Here is a 17,712-nt window from a genome sequence, read left to right as displayed (position 1 = left end):
CATTTCGGTTTTTTATTATTTTTCTTTTTAATCAAATGTTCAAAGTAACAATATAATTAATCAACTATTAACGTTTTTTTTTTGTTTTAAATTTGTTTTTCCATTTTCGTTTTTCTTTTCTTTTTTTGTTTTTGTTTTTGTTTCTTGGTTTTGCTGTGTATAGAACTGCTTTCACATCTAATAATGACTTGAATGGTATAATTTTCAACATTATTTTTTCATTTTTTGTTCATTTTTTTGTTTGATGTTTTGTTTAAATTCATTTCCCTATTTGGTTACACATATGCATAGCTATATATACACATATATATACATATATATAATGTCATGTGTGTGAGTGTGTGTGTGTGTGCGTGTGTGTGTGTATATGCATGTATATATAGGCATGCATATGCATATAATTCATAATATATATTCAATAATAATCTTCTTGCTATAAACTTTCCGATATACATATACATACATTATCATAACTATATATATGTAATATTAAACGTCAAAACTAAAAAAAATTCATCTGAACCATTTTTTTTCTTTAACATTTATTTTTGTTCGTCTTTAACATTTATGATTTACGTTAAAATTCTTTCGTTATGATTGAATAATATGTGTTGTATATATATTATTTTTTTTTGTATAAGTTTTTTTTTTTTTTGTATTTTGAATGCTTGATTCGTTTTTTTTCCTTTTTTGGTTTTTATTTCGTAAACAATTAAAGTGAACTTCAATATCATATATATATATATATATATATGTTTTTGAAAAGAACGCAATAGAGATATTTCCTTTATAGAATCTAGTTAAACATTTCGCTATATGTAAGTATGTTAAGTAGAAAGCATTTTCTCGTTTAGATTTAAGAGCTAAGAATTGGAAAGAGCATAAGACTTGGGTTCGGTAAAACTAGTAAAATCTGTTGCTTTTTGGGGAAAACATACTTATATATATATACATATATCTTTATATATATATATGTATGTATTTAGAGTAGAATAGTAGTTAGCATTAGGCTAGGCTCTAGGCGTAGTAGTTGCAGTAAGTAGTTTGAAGTTAAAGATCTTAAGCTTCCTTCGGATATAGTATCTATGCGCTTTTCATAGGAGCCACTGTAAGGCATTCAAATCGTTCGATCGTTCCCGACATTTCCTGTCCGGAGCGACGGGGGGCACTAGGGGATTGCTTTATTAGATTGACAGAGATTGAGATTGGCGTGAATGCAGCCCGAAACTAGTTAGTTCATTTGTTGCCGTTAATCAGAAGATGCAAGTGAAACAGTGTTGAACAACACGCAAATGATTGGTAAAGTGAAAGCGTGTTTCAAGTGAAACAGTGTTGAGCAGCACGCAAAATATTGGTACAGTGAAAGCCTGTTGAACAACACGGAAAAGATTGGATTATAAGAAAGTGTGTGTCGTTCAGAAAAGGACGTAGTATAATTTCTTGGTTATTTTTTGACGTTTCTGTAAGTCAGAAGATGCAAGTGAAACAGTGTTGAACAACACGCAAAAGATTGGTTTAATGAAAGTTTGTGTCGTTCAGAAAGAGACATAGTATAAGTTCTTGGTAGTTTTACAAGTGCAGCAGTGTTGAACAACACTCAAAGCCTGTGTTGAGCGAAACAGTGTTGAGCAACACCCAAAATATTGGTTCAATGAAAACCTGTCGCATTCAGGCAGGGACATATTATAAATTCTCGGTATCTTTTTTTTTTGGTTTTCTGTTTAATATTGTTTTGTATTAATGTTGATTGTTCATTATGATACTGTTGTGATATATCATATCATCTATATATATATTTATATATATATATATATATATATATATATATATATTAGCTAAATTTACTATATGGTATTTACTGTAATATGTAAATTGTACATTTATTTCTTTGGTATTTTTTTTTTTTGTTGGAACTGTACATAACTTTTAACATTTACAACACCATATTTCTTGGCTATTTAAATGCATGTGACTATATGATGTGTGTGTGTGTGTGTGGGTGGGTGTGGGTGTGGGTGTGTTTGTGTCTGTGTGAGTGACTGTGAACTATGCAAAAGAAGTAAATGAAAATTTACACAACGTTCAGAAATAATGTTGTGGTAGTTTTTGGTATTTTATTGGTATTTTGTTGGTATTTAATTGGTATTTTGTTGGTATTTTTTGTTGGTTCTGTTTTAAAAAATGGTTTTTCTTTATAATATATAGTTAATATAAGGTTACTTCTGTTGTAGATGTAGGTTGTTGTTGTTGTTGTACTTGTACTGGTTGTTGTTGTTGTTGTTTTCTTGTGCTGTTGTTGTTGTTGTTGTTGTTGATGATGATACGAGTGGTATATCATATTAAACACCGAGAGTACATATGTCTGAAAGAGACCAGCGAGTCGTAGTTGTTGGGGTGAAGATTTTGGTAGAGTTGTTGTTGTTGTTTCGTGTTGTTGTTGTTGTTGTTGTTGTTGTATTTTTAGGCAGAGTAGTAGTAGTAGTAGAAGTGGCGCAGATTAAAGATTCAAAAGAGTGTTTCAAATCAAAAGAAGAGAGAGAAAGAGAGAGAGAAAGACACCAGAGAAAGAGAGAGAGAGAGAGATATAGAGAATGCAGTGTGATTAAAACATTTATTCATATGTATTTATATTTATATGTATATATATATATATATATATTTATATATATTGGATAAGTAGATAATATAAAAAAATAATAATAAACGAAAAAAACTCAAACTTCGACTGGCCGAAGTTGAAATGTCCTTTCCAAATGTTTCTGTTTAATAATAAATATTTTATATGTATATATATAATATTAATTTTTCTTTTATCTTTCGTTTTGGTTATCTCTATAAGGCATACTACAGGCGGATGTAAAGACGGATTTTGAGCACAATGTTTGGAAAGGGCATGTTGGTACAGAAAGGTGTGATATATATAGTTATATATTGTTAGCATACATACGAGTGATCGAGTAATCGATAAACGATAGACCAACGATATACGATATACGATATTATTTCACATACAATCATTAAATATAATTGAGATAAATTCGACTCGTATCTGTGCAACTGTCTGTATATGTATATATATAGGTTGATATCTGTACATTCATGCATACAATATTGCATTCTGTACCAGGTGAAGTGTACTTTTTTTTTTATATATTCATGTTGTTTGGTGAAACATCGTATTATATATACAATCAGAAGTGGCATATGTTTTGTGGGTATATAATGGATGTAGGCGAGTACCTACCCTTGACAACTTTACAAAGTCGGAGCAGACAACAGAGAGATATATATTTATATATATAGTATATATATATATAGTATTTATTTAAGGGTTCCGTCTTTTGATCCTTGGTTTTGTATGTATTATGGCATTACGTATTGTATGTCTGTTAGTATTTCGAGGGAGTATTTTTCTCTGCACTTTAAAGCATGCATATGCGTTTCGGTATTTTTTTTTGGTTTGTTTAGGTCTGACTTTTGGGGGCGTAGGGGGGGAGGGCGTGTCAAAATGTATGCTAAATGTATCACAGCAATATGCTCTCGAACTGCCTAGCGTTTTTCTTACGAACTATTGTCCTTCGGCTAATTGGCTACAATATAAAGTATTATCTAAGTTTATATACTTTCACTTTCGGTATTTTTTTCTTTTATTTTTGTTTTAGTTAAACTTTTTTGCCTACTGTATAATTGTGAACTTAACAAATATAAGTATATATATATATTTTGCATGTAATTAAGAAAACTGAAACTCAAGTATTGTAAGGTTTAATGTATATAGAATAAGTATTTAGATTTAGGTATATTTTGGGGGTTTACTTACATTTCAGAAGCATCAATCAGTATGTTCAGTAAGTATCTCAAATAGCTTAGAATGTCTCAATTGTTGTGTTGTGTATTTTGTTTTTGTTTTTTATTTTTTGTATATAGGAAAGAAACAAAATGTTACAGCTGTTAGGAAAAATATCTCTTGGGCTTAATAAACAAACGATCGTGAGTTAAATTTTGGTTTTTTTTTTTTTATCTTTTGGTTAAATTGTTTCGAGTACCAACGATGAGTTGTTTCTTGTTTTGTTTTTTTTTTTTTACCATTTCTGCAGTCAATTTTTAGTTAGCGTATATTCACATTGGGTAAAATGTAGCTTGAATTCGTGTCGGAAATATATCAACAATAGAAGAAGCTGGCGTTTGTTTCATATATATGTAGGCTAGTGTATCGTATTATAGAGCTTGTTATCCAGATAAATCCTTGCGGGTATATAGATAGGTATTTTTGCGTGTGTATGTGTGTGTGTGTTATTAAAGTCCAAAAATGAGATTTTCAGCAACGTATTTCGACGGTTCGACATGGTTCAGCAACACCTCCAATAAATCTGTTTCTGTTTCTGTCTCTGTCGCACCAATCGCAGATTTTTTTAGTTTCGATTTCTAACTCGTTATCGTTATCGTTATCGTAAATTTCGCAATGCTATCAACTAAACAACGGTTATGCATTTTCTTTTTTTTTCATTTTGTTTTCCTTTTTTTTTTTTTTGGGGGGCTTTGAGTATATTACATTATCATCGAAGCAAAAGTGATTTGAATATTATTAAAGGCGTTTACTATATTTCGTTTATACATAATTTGGTTTATGCTTTAACTACTTTAAAATTCAATAGGATTTCACCGTCCTGTTTTCATACATACATATGTTTCATTTTCATTGAATTTGCATCGTTTTTATTATTATTATTATTAATTTTATGCTATTTGTTTTATTATTGGTTTTCGTTTGAATTGCTTGAATTATTATGATATAATAATAGTATATAATTCTTATGCTTCACATAACCTCAATCTTTGCGGCGTTTTATATATTCTTTGGTTGATTTACTGCTGCCGAATTGGGCATCGGGTTTATAAATATGGTAAATAGATAGAATATTTGTTTATGCTTTCCCATATTATGCAGAACGTTTCGAACATAATAATTGTTTATTTGATGCTTCTTTGCTGGCAACTTTATATTGATAGCAACAAATTGAAGTTAAGTGTGATTTAAATCAATTGCATTTGATCGGTTTTTTTTTTTGGGTTTACTCAGTTATTATTTTGAATTGGTTATTATTATGGTTATTATTATTTTAGATATCATTTATGATGACTGACATATCACTGCATGACACATTTTCCCTCTATTTGAGTTTTTAGCTCATTTACTTGCGTTTCTATTTGATTTTTCAGTTCTGTAAAAAGAAATTGAGTATGGAAACAGCAATAAATAAGCATATTTTGTAGAGTACACTACAAATGTTATGTATGTTCAACTGGTATATGTATATGTATTTTTTTAATGGATGCTCATGTTAACTAACATAGCGCAACGGGACGTCGCTTAACGTATTTGAGTGCAACTGTTAACTGTACGGTAGCCATATAATCATATATCATAATTGGTCTAAATGATAATAGGTATAAGTATATTTATGCTTGGAATCAAAGAGACATCACTCAAAATGCAATGCAGCAGGTGTAGAGTCGGGGACGCAGGTGGGGGGGCGGTATTTGTAATAAATTAAATGCTTATATTTCTGCTTGCCAAATCATAATTGCAATTAGTGTAGCATAACGTAATCAAAGTCTGTAATGTAATCGTGTCGAGTAGTCATGTAATTAACAGTGTAACAGAAAGTACTCATGTAATTAACAGATAGACAAAAGTAGAGAGAGAGAGAGAGAGAGAGAGCGCGTAAGAGAGAGTCACAGTTAGTCGTGTGAGTGTGACAGCGATAGGATAGATGGCGTGAGAGTTGTGCGTGTGAAGAGAGTAGAGAGAAATACACATACATAGACGGCATATGCATTATATATATTTCACATAGCATTATGTTAAATACATATACTACATACGGATTAAAGGAGAAAGAGAATAAACAATTGCAAGAGGGAAAAAGTTGATAGATACGGATATTTGTTGTTGTTGTTTGTTTTTCTTTTGGCTTTACTAAGTTTATTTATGTTTTGATTACGTTTTGTTAGCATAAAACACAAAGTTTTCATCAAGTTCAGTTTGTATAATTATTTATTTTGTTTTTGTTATGCGTGTTTAGTTTTCAAATGTAATTCGAGCGCACAAGCCAGGGAAATAAAGTTTGTTGGTTTTTATTTTAAGTTTGGTTTTAGTTTTAAGAGAAATCATATAAAGCTATATTTATAAGTTAGTTAGAGTGCAGTTGGTGAGTTTTTTGATGTTGTTAAAGGATAAACAAAGTTTCGTTTGTAAAAAATAGAAATATAATGTAAGTATAATCGAATAACTATAACTACCAGACCTCAACTCTAAACCCAGCCTCGTTACGGGCGTACCCCTAATCTAATATCTTTTATTTTCGTACTGGACTCGTGTGTGTGTTTTTTTTTCTTCATATTTGTATTTGTTGTGAGTTTTACGGAAACACTTGAGTATTGTATTCAATCTGACAAAGGGTTTCTCAACAGAGTTTGACAGATAGTTTGATAGAGAGCGAGAAAGAGAGAGAGAGCAAGAGAGAGAGAGAGAGAGCGAGAGATAGATAGAGAGTGAGACGGGTGTAAAAGATGAATTACAAATGCAAGAGCTTGCAATTAGTTTACCACACACAGAAATATTTTTTAATGAATTTTCGCACTTACCTTAGTCTAATATTAAACCTAAGTACAAAGACGACAATCTTTCAATTGTCTACACTAACATCAATTAATTAATTTATTCGATTTGCAACCCAGTTTCGAATACAACACATATTTCTTATAGATATAGGTATATACCATTTAAATAAGGATAAACCGAATGAAATACTCGAGAAGAAATAAAACGAGATGATTCAAAACAGAAAGAAAACTAAATAAATTAAATGAGAGAGAGAGAAAGAGAGAGAGAGAGAGAGAATGGAGTGCACACTTGATATAGATTGTTCATTCGTTGCTTTAAAGTTTGATTAGTTGATAGTTATAGAGTTTAGTTAGTAGATACGATTAGTTTAGAGCTTACATACGCACAGGAAACATAGTACAGATACATATATAGTAGTAGTATTTAGTAGGTAGTATTAGAGAGAGATAGAGATAGCTTGATAGTAGCTATATAGTTTTACGAGCACGAGTAGATAGATAACGACACATAGATACTCTCACACACACACACACACACATATACTACTTTCAAGCGCCGTGGTGTTTATTGTTTTTTTTTTTTAATTTTTTTTTGTGTTGTTTTTTATTGTTGTATTTTGTTGTTGTTTTTGTTGACAGCCGCTTGAAAAAACATTGTTGAATACATAAAAATAATAAATAGTACACAAAATACATAAAAAACAGGAGAGCGTGAGAGCGAGAGAGAGAGCGAGAGAGTGCTCATACAGTTACACACAGTTACTAGGGAGAGAGAGCGCGACTTGCTGAATTATTATTATATAGATTAGCATATTTCTAGTTTAAAGACCAGTTGAAGATAGTATATACATATACATAGATACATTTGAGTACGAGTGCTACATATACACGGGGGCGGAATTTTGTAAATTGAAACATCTCTGACTTACTTGTAAAATCGTCGAGCTCCTCCTGCTCGGCCTCGGCGGCCAGCTCCTCGGGCGTCTTCTTTTTTCGCATCAACGGATTTGGCTCCTCCTGCGGCATTGCCTCGACAATTTCCTCCTTTTTCTTGATGTTGTACTGTAAGAGTGTTTGGCCGAGTGCCATATGCAAATTGTATATATCTGAGTGTCTGTCTGTGTGTTTCTGTGTGTGTGTGTGTGTGTATACAGTGAAAGCTCTAATAACGGACAGCGAATGCTTGAACTCCAATCTTCTTGCGGCAGAGCGGAAAGTCAATTTGAAATCGGAAAAAATCAAGAAATTGATTTGGAATTTTCTTGAAGATATTTCTTTGCCTGAGCGTTGAACCAGCAAGCGGCAGTTCGTTGGCTCAAATCCTATTCATTAAATAGGAAGAAAATTGTGAATACAAATAAATAAAATGAAAAAGTCTCCAAAAAAAAAAATTAGGAAATTGCATTGAAAATTGTGTAAAGAGATTTCTGTGCCTGAGCGTTGAACTAGCAAACGGCAGTTCGCTGGCTTAAATCCCGAAATTCATTAAGTAGGGTGAAAATTGTAAATAAAAATATAACAAAAAGGATTTTCTTAGATCTACATTCCAGAAATATTTTCCGCGTTTCCTTTTCTATTTCATGAACAACTAACTCAACTGTTCGCTAAAGCGAGCTTTCACTGTATAGCTTAAATCGCATATTGTCCATATTTATTCACTTGCTTAACACTTTGTCACTTGGCACATTTCTACTCGTTGTTTGGGTCCTTTGTAATTCAATCTGACTCCGTTAGGGAGTCGCTCGTGAAAGGACTCCCTACTAGAGTCAATTTGAACTGCGGCAGGAATACACGCGTTGCACTTGGCCGGGATCTTAATCGAATGCATCGCATGTCCTTACCTTGTCGCGTATGTCCTGCCTCATCTTTTCGCGCTCCTCCTCCATCTTTCGGTGCTTCTCCTTGCGCCGCTCCTCAGCCTCGCGTATGGCCTCTTGGCGCTCCCTCTCCTCCTCCTCTGCCTTTTCCTTGTCGTCGCCATCATCGCCACCATCGCCTCCTACAGCGCCTGCACAAAGATGCAAAGAAATCGGTTTTAGTATAATTGTGTTGAGTATGTTTTCTGTGTGTTTACTGTACAGCATACACTATAACGCAGCTGATTATGTCTGCTGATCTAGTCCAATCAAAATCGGTCATGACCAATTTTAGCTTGACATTTTGACACTGATTCATAGATTGTAACAACAACTTGGCTCTACACTGCAAGAAAAACTTAATGTTTTTCTACTTAAATCAAGTGCGTTTGCACTTGTTGTCAGAATCTAGCCAAGCGCGAGAATAAAGTTCCCAATTTAGGCAGCTTTTCTTTTTCAGTTCGAAATTTCGAAATACATTTCAGTTGAGAACATTTCCTGCTTATTTTAAGTATGTAACTTATTTAAATAAGCTTAAGATTTCTTAAACTGAGAATGAATTTCTCGTCACAAGAAGCTTTTCTATTTTCAGTCAGAAATTTCTAAGGATTAGCTTAGCTATACAAGAATGTTGTATTCAGATTATTTGTTTGCTTATTTTAAGCACGTAAATTCTTGAAATAAGTATTTGGGACCTTAAATTTCATTGACGGGGGACAACTTTTTCTAGATATCTAAATGCTGCAATCAAATGCCATACATAACCTAAGAAATGTACGCTTGTTAAGAACATTTTATGCTTATTTCAAGTATCAAAATTCTTGCTATATTCATTTAAGAATGAAATGTACTTGGCATTTTTGACGAGTGTAGTCTGGTCTTGCGGGGTTGCGGCTGGTCTGGGTTGCCACTGATAGCTGGGTCTAATCGGGCTGCCAGTGGAAACGCGATTAGTTGGGCGGCAACATTGAAAGCGACGCGACGCACAAGCGTGCCACAAAAGATTTCGCTGCGGAAGTGGAATTGTGGGCAATTTCCGGTGATTTGCATTCGATGCGACCTTTCAAACGCTTTGACCTCATAGTTTGACCAGGGTCAGTTACAGTGACAGCTACATTAACAGTTGGCCAAAGCCATTCTCAGCTTGAAGCTCGTGGCAGCCGGTCGAGGCAGCAAATGTCTGTGCAACTTTTCTTGCTCGTATTGTGGCTGTTGCATGCCGCTTGCGGCAACAGCCCGGACAACGATGTGCTGCGCTTTGGCGAGCAGCTGGAGCAGCTGCTGGACAAGACGCGTTCGCCCTGCCAGGACTTTTATGGCTATGTTTGCGGGCGGAGCGCGACCGGGAATCAAACGCTGCGCCGCCAGCAGGAACAGCAGCGCTTCCAGCAGCTGCTGCGCGCGGCCAATCCCCTCCAGCTGCTGGACATGGAGCGGCAGCTATTGAACTTTTACAAGTCCTGCGAGAACACGCGCACCGTGGACTCGCTGAAGTCCTCGCTCCTGTACAGAAGCAGCGGCGGCTGGCCCGTTCTGGACGCCGGCAGCAATCGGACGGCGCTGGGCTGGCTGGCATTGCTGGGCCAGTTCCATGAGATGGGCGCGCCATACTTTTTCGAGAGCAGGATCAGCATGCAGTCGAACCAGCGGCTGGTCACACTGCAGCCGGATCTGACCAGGCGGCACACGTTGCGCAAGTTCGAGCAGCGCGTCGGCGAGCTGCTACAGAGCTTCGGCGTGGAGCAGAGTCGCGCCCATGTCGCCGCGCTGGAGGTGCTCAGTCTCGAGCGCAGTCGTCGCGACATTATCAAAACCGAACGCATCGACGACCAGGTGCAGTTCAGCTATGCCAACTTCAAGCGCTCGAGCATTGGCAACATCTCAATGTCGCGCCTCGACTGGGACGGCTACTTCCGGCGGCTGCTCGGCGGCAAGACGCTGCAGCCGACGGATGCGATTGTCGTCAAGCAGCTGCCACGCCTCGTCGACTACATGCAGCTGCTTCAAAATACCAGCATGCATCGCCTGCTCAACTGGATTTGGATTGATTATCTGATGGGTGCGTATACGTAATATTTTAGCACAATATTCGCGTCGTAGACGGGCAAGATTCTAAATACTCTGTTCACAAATAGAAAAGGGCATATTGCCTTCGTGCTATCAGAAATGTGTCCGTCTGTCTGTTTGTATTTCTGTCTTCTTCTCGATAACCTGATGGCTGCGTATACGTAATATGTGAAAACATTGCTCATACGCAACGTGTACGTGCAAGATGCTTAATACTCTGTTCATAAAACGAGATGGGGTATATTCAATTTGGGCTATCATCTGTCTTCTTTTAGATAATCTGATGGGTTCGTATACGTAATATGCGAAGATTCTTAATACTCTGTTCGCAAAACGAATTGGGTAATATTGCCTTTATGCTAGCAGAAGTGTGTACGTCTGCCTGTCTTTGTTTCTGTCAGTCTGTCTGTCTGTCTTCTTCTAAATTATCTGATAGTTACGTATACGTAATATAGAACACGTTTCTCATACGCGACGTGAACGGGCAAGATACTTCATCTATGCTATTGCCTGTCTGTCTATCTTTCTTCCTGTCAGTCTGCCCGTTTGTCTGTCGGTCTGTCTCTCGCTTGACACCTTAATTAAGTAAATGCTGAAGACATTCTTAACACTCTGGGCAGGAAGTTTACAAGTCACTGCGAAGGGGCGACAGTTGAAGAGTCACTAAGAGTTAAGAAAACTCGTTTTGAAAAGCATTTTAAGTTTTCTATCTATCTTCTATCATATACAGTTGTATATAATTATAATTACATATTTGACATTGTAGACATTATAGACACATATGAGACACTTCCTATAAATATCGGACAACTATATCTTATGCTCCTTAGAAGCAATTGGACCAACAATTAGTTTCTTCTCTCATTTGTACTCACATTTCTGCAAGGGCTTTCTCTATGTATATAAGTTTTAGCGTGCTAACAGAGTATTGCCCGGACGATGCTACCCGACTCAAATTTCCTAACGTACTATTGTGTTTTCTGTCTTGCAGACATCGCCGCCGCCGACTGCCAGCAGCTGGCGGAGGCCTACGCCGGCGACGTCTATGCGCATCTGCTGCAGCGCCTGAGCTCGGATCGGGTGCAGCTGACGCACATGTACGCGGCAATGGGTCGGGCCTACAAGGAGCAGCTGTCGGGCAGCGTGTGGATCGACGAGATCTCCGAGCAGGGCTCGCAGCGTTTTCTCAGCCAGCTGATGCACGTGCTGCTCAACGGTGACGCGCGCCTGGACGCCGCCTACCAGCCGCTGCAGCTGGGCCGGCGCAGCTTCTATCGCAACATGGAGAAGCTGCGACGCTTCCAGCACAGCCGCCAGCCGCCCAGCGGCGCGGCGCTGCAACTGCGCCAATACGCGCAGATCTTCGAGACAATTAACGGGCTGCTGGCCAAGCAGCAGCAGAGCCTAAGCGCGCCTCTGAACTATGTGCTGCTGTCGGAGCGCTTGGGGCGCCATCTAGTGGCCGCCGGCAGCAGCAGTCGCACGCCCGGCGCCTGGCGCAGCTCCGACTCGGAGCAGCAATTCGCCCAGTTCCAGAACTGCAGCCAAGCGGGCAGCAACACCAACGCCCACGAGCTGCTGCTCAGCATGTGGGCGCAGCGCCTAGCGGGCAGCTGCTACAAACTGTGGCTAACGGGACAACAGGCCACAGTCGCTAGGTTGAATCCACAGCTGACCGTCGGCCGGCTGCAGTTGACGCTGCAGCGGCTGTACTTTGTGGGCAGCCTGCTGGTGGAGTGCACACGCGAGGGGCAGCCGGGGCAGCAGGAGCGCAAGCGGCAGCTGCAGCACGCGCTCTTGCGTAACACGCCCGAGTTCAGCGAGGCCTTCAGCTGTCGGCCAGGCGATGCGCTCTACGCGCAGCAGCAGCGCTGCCCGCTCGCTGCAAACGCGTGACAAACAAAAAAAAAATAGTGAAGAGAAAAGGAAATGTGAAAAACTTGGACATTGGACTTGAATGCATAATAAATGAATTGAAATGTGAAACAGACTGAAAAAGTTTGTCAGAATTTCAACCTTGAACTTTTTCATCAGCATGGCTAAAAATCAATATATTTAACTCGCATTGTAAACAAATGCCAAGAGGAGAGTGGGGGAGGGGGGAAGGGGCGCGATTGATTTTGTGTGCTCTTCAGCATATGCTTACGTTTACAGTGTATGTATATGTATAAAATCAAATAAAAAAAATGTTTTGTTAGTTTTTGTAACTTACATTTAGCAGAGAGTATTCAGTTACAGTTGTTTTTTTTAGGAAAGAGAGCGTTACAGACAGAGAGAGAGAGAGAGAGAGAGTTTTGAGCGAAAGAGTTGAAAATGAAATTAAAGTGCACACAACACCGAAAATAACATTTAAAAACTGCTCTTCCTTGCGAATTAATTGTTTTTCTTTTTTGCATACCAATGAAATTCATGATTTCGTGACGCTTTTAGGCCAATGCTATCTCTCCGTGCTGCTGGCTTTTTGTTGGAAACACGCGACTACGTTAAATGCAGCCACCGCTGCCGCTGCCGTTGTGGTTACGACTGGCCAGTTACAGTTTTAAGCGTCAACGCATTGCCGCACCGCACCACACTGTACACTGTGTGCCCAGGCGCGTCTGCTGCAACTGTGACACACTGACGCTGCGCTTTCGTCTTCGTCTTCGTGCGCTGCCATCGTGCTGAACTTCGTCTCGACTCGTCGGCTCTGACATCGTTTGCTGCTGTGCTTGTGTCCCCGCTTGCGTTGCCATGTCTACCAAATCGATTTGCTCGTGCAGCGGTAAAACGAAGTGCGTACCCGGCCACGAGCGCACACGAACTGAACGCACAAAAACTGAACTTGACTTGACTGTTGCCGACTTTTAAGCGACGACGACGCACTCGGTTACGTCAGCTGCCAGAGAGAACTTCAGTCGCAGAAGTGCAAAGCTGGAGTAGGAGTCAAAACAGCAAACGCTGGGCTTTTTATGCCCAAGCGCCGCAGTCGTTGACGCTGTCGCCGTCGTCGTCGCAGTCGCAGTCGCTGCCGCTGTCGCTGGACCACATTGTGTGTTGACCTAAGCGCAGGGGGTTGACTCCTGTTAACAGTTAACTGTGAGCCTTGCAGCGCCTGCGCATAACTAGCATAGACTTTGGCTTTGCGTCTGATAACAGCAGCAGCAGCAGCAGCAGCCGCCGCAGTCTCGCTCTAATTATTGTTGTCGCACTCGGGCAGCGCTGCTGACGTCGACGACGCTGCTGCTGCTGCACAGCCTCCCGATGTGACAGCGCAAACGCAATAGAAAATTCCCACGCGCTGCTCTTGAGCGCTTTTTTTTTTGCAAAAGTCGCCAAAGGGGCGGCGCGCTGCCCAAGGGGGTTAGCTGGCTGGCTACTGACCACATTTCTCTGCTGCTACGGCGTCGGCTGCGACAGCGAAAGCGACGGGCGCTATCTCTGCCGCTGCCTCTGCTGCTGCTGCTGCATGTCTCTGCTGCTGTGCTAAAGGCAACGCACATTAAATTGAATTTATAGTCATCAATTTGCTGAATAGCTGCGTGAATTAACTTTTTCTTCTCTCCTCTTCTCTTCTCTTCTTCTTTTTTATGCAGGGTATTCGCCTTGATTTGTGTAGATGTCCATTTATTGTTTTCTTAAATCAGTCCAATGTATTTTATAATAAAAATTGATTTGCCCCCCTCCCCCCTCCAATCCTCGCAACAAAATGGTGTCAAATTGTTTTACAGCCAAAAGGCGAAATATACTCGATTCACCCGCACCCTGCCCCCCCCCCCCTGTCTGCGTACTGTTGCGCTTTTATGAGACTTTTGTAATTTGCTTTATGAACTTTATGAACTTCCTTTTATGCCATTTGGCGCTTTCCGTTGTTCAGGACCAGCTTCTGCTGTTGCCCACCTTCTGCTCTGCTTTATTTGTGGCTGCAACTGACTCTTGTTTTAAGAGCACCTCTCCACACACACATACACACATACATACGCGCATGCATACATACATATGCATATACATATATCTAGCTATATGCATGCACTGCGCGCAAAAGGGGTTAATGAAGGGGATATTCTTCGGTTTATGCTTCAATTTCAAGAATATTTCGTTTAAAAAAAAACTTTTTAAATTAAGTGTGAACTGTTTTTAAAATCTTAAAAAAAAGATTGAATGTTTATAAATAACTTTGTCTAAGATTAAATTAAAGTGCAATAACTTTTGTTGATTTTCTCTGGGTGTATTAAAATGTAGAAACTCTTTAAATTGAGTCTTACATTTCTTTTGCTTGCAAATTTCGATATTTAGTAAAAGTAGTTACTGTTTTGTACAATAACCCTGTCTTATTTTCTCTGAGTGTATATGTACACTCTCAAGTTTGGAGTTGTTCATTGCATGTTAAGAACTCGTCGCAACTCAATTAAAAACTAATCAAGCCTATTGTAATATAATTATCGTGACAGTATAATTAACACTGCTTGTGCTTGCTGCCACGCCCCCCCCCCCCCATATTTAGCAGCTTTTCTTCATTTCCCGCAGCTCTTTTTTGCGCTTTCTGCTTTTCTTTTTTTTGCCAGCTATTTTGCATATTACATTTATTCTCTAATGGACAACCCGTTGGCCATCGAAGGTCCTTTAAGACCTCGGAAAACTGCAGCATTTTCTTGACAGCTGCCTCCCAAGAAAATGGTGAAAATCTTGTGAACAAAAAAAAAAAGGAAAAAGAAATCACTTTGAATCTAACTCTGGGCACACAAATTGGTTGTGCTTATTATTATTATTTTTTTTTGCTCGCCTTCCTTTTTTTTTTTGCGTTAAAAGCTTTACTTTTGCGCTGCGTGTCTTGGCCATAATGAGGGTACTTAATACCTAGCCCTGCGGCCGGGCTGCGCTGCGCTGGGCTGGGCTGGGCTCTCTCTCCTCATATATAGTCTATCATCCCTTTTGGGTCGCCGCTAAGTGCGCCCGGTCCCCAGTCATAAGTCTGATATACGATCCAAAGGCCGGATAAGTAAGTCGCACGCTGCGTTTTATTGCTTCGAATGCTATTTTGAATACCAACACGTTAGGCGCTGGCTTGAGGATTGGATTGAGGGGTCAGGACTGGGCCCGTAATTGTCTTAGGCTTGTGCTGTGGATCTATATGTGGATGACGGCCTGAACTGGGAGGGGGGGGGCTGCTGACATTTATGCGACTTAATACGCGCACGCTGTGGGCATACTACATTAGACTTCCATTTCCATTTGTATTGCCAACTGACACACACACACGCACACACACACACACACACGTATATGTATATAAAATGACAGTCATTTGTGCGTCTCATCCTTGCGCACACACACTTCTCGGCGCGTGTGTGCGTAATTTTTTTTGCTCTTCTCTTCTATTTTTTTTTCTTTTTATTGCAAGGAGTTCGCTAAAAAGGCACGAACGTCAAATTATTTTCTTGCTTAATCCGGTTCAAGACCGCCGAGCTTTGTTACGCCCCCGCGCCCGCTGCCCCCTTCATGCCCCCTCTGCTGCCATCCGGCTGTGCATCCGCATCTGGGTCAGAGCTGGAGACGTCGACAAATGACAGGAAGTGGGCGGTCTGTCGGACTGTCGGTCTGTCCTGCGACTTCTCTTAAGTAGATGTTGGCTTAAGCAGCTGCCAAACGTTGCCTAGCCGCCCCGCCTCCCACTGTTCCGCCCCTGCCCCACCCCTTTCCTCCCTCCCTGCTCGTAGATTTGCCGCATAGCCAAATGATTTCATTGTCATAGTCGCTAATAGCAACTACCATATTCCCGGCGTAATTACATTTTAACAGCCTCAAAGAGTCCTGGATATTTACTTATGGCCCCACGCACACACACACACACCCGCACACACACCCTTGACACTGCTTTCGACGTGTATCTTTAACTCGTGTAGCTGTATCTTTTAGCTGTAACTGTGCACTCAGAGAAAGAAAGGTCCAGTATATCCAGCTTAGAATTTGCCTTAGATTACAGCTGAAGCTTGAACTTGTTTTAAAAATATTACTTGAACTAAGCACAAAGTACTAAAAAAAGAATACTCGCTGTGAATACTTTGCTTATTTGAATTAAGCATAAATAGTTCACAATAGTTGTTAAATATCTCCTAAATAGACTTCTGCACTTAGTTCATTTTCGAAAACGTACTTAAAGCAAGAATTTATATGCTGAAATTGAGCATAAAAATCGTACTCAATACTCAATTTAAGAGTACTCTACTCTTTGGATTCTCTTTAGGAACTTCGGACATAAAATATGTTTCATAATTGGAAGTACAAAAAACTTGTTTGTATTAAGTATTAAAAAAAGGACTTAAAGCAAGATTTTGCAAGCTGAAAATTAGCATAAAAATCATAATCAATACTCAATTTAAGAGTACTCTACTCTTTGGATTCTCTTTAGGAACTTCGGACATAAAATATGTTTCATAATTGGAAGTACAAAAAACTTTTTTGTATTAAGTACTAAAAACAGGACTTAAAGCAAGATTTTGCAAGCTTAAAATTAGCATAAATCGTACTCTATCTAGGATTTCTCTTCTTTCAGGAACTTCGGACAAGCACTTTAATTGCAATTAAAATATTTGTTTTTTTAAGTACTGCGCTTAGCACGTTTGCACTTGATTTGAGCAGCTTCTTGCACGTGTTTTTCTTCGAGTGTATTTTTAGCTGATGTAGCTGTATCTTTTGAGCTGTTGCTGTATCTTTTTGGGTTGGCGTGCGTGTGCATAAGTAAGCGTAAAATGGGCGTGTGCAAGTGTTAAAATGTTGTCCTCTACTTGTGGCAGAGTAGGCCGACTGCCGACTGCCTCATGCCTCTGCCTCTTTCCCCTGCCACTTGCCGACTGCCCCTGCCCCTTGCCACTTGCCTCTGCCTCTGCCTGGGCTTATGGCCCTTCATAATGACGCAAGTAAATCTCATTGCCATTTCGCTGGCTGTGTACTCAATTCTTTTCTTGTCCCCATCCTTTCTTCTTTAGCGCCAGCAATTAGTTGTTAGCCGACTGGCACGCCCACAAGCCACGCCCACTCGCACCTCCCAACCTGCCAGCCTCCAACGGCAGCGAGCACTTGTCAATGTCAGGAATGTGCCTTCCATGTCAGCAAATGCTGGAAATTTGACAAAAATGCTGCCGCCTCCGACAGCTCTGACAGCTGATCAACTGCATGCAAATATTTT

The 17,712-nt window shown here is 39.5% G+C and overlaps 2 protein-coding genes across 9 annotated transcripts in view; one reads left to right on the top strand and one right to left on the bottom strand.

Annotated features, from left to right (window-relative positions):
• The window catches only part of LOC115763980 (complexin), a 33,276-nt gene that overhangs the window by 2,249 nt on the left and 13,315 nt on the right, over positions 1-17,712 (bottom strand). For 2 of the 8 annotated variants that reach the window (XM_030706785.1, XM_030706788.1), the window contains 4 exons: positions 8,469-8,626; positions 7,557-7,689; positions 3,821-5,222; positions 2,256-2,362 (listed from right to left, as the gene is read on the bottom strand). In XM_030706785.1, coding sequence (XP_030562645.1) covers positions 5,149-5,222; positions 7,557-7,689; positions 8,469-8,626 — 365 coding nt within the window. In that variant the 3' untranslated portion in view covers positions 2,256-2,362; positions 3,821-5,148. Of the gene's footprint in view, positions 1-2,255; positions 2,363-3,820; positions 5,223-7,556; positions 7,690-8,468; positions 8,636-12,948; positions 13,268-17,712 lie in introns of those variants that run through there. The other 6 variants (XM_030706791.1, XM_030706792.1, XM_030706787.1 and 3 more) reach the window with 6 other exon arrangements.
• On the top strand, positions 9,258-12,616 carry LOC115763979. Its single transcript, XM_030706784.1, has 2 exons — positions 9,258-10,542; positions 11,542-12,616. Exons 1-2 carry the CDS (start codon positions 9,660-9,662, stop codon positions 12,444-12,446), a joined length of 1,788 nt encoding a protein of 595 aa, XP_030562644.1. The 5' UTR covers positions 9,258-9,659; the 3' UTR covers positions 12,447-12,616.

Source organism: Drosophila novamexicana, unplaced genomic scaffold (assembly GCF_003285875.2).
Source record: "Drosophila novamexicana strain 15010-1031.04,08,12 unplaced genomic scaffold, DnovRS2.1 tig00000817-arrow-arrow-pilon, whole genome shotgun sequence".
NCBI lineage: Eukaryota > Metazoa > Arthropoda > Insecta > Diptera > Drosophilidae > Drosophila > Drosophila novamexicana.
This window is presented reverse-complemented; position numbering and strand designations above follow the sequence as displayed.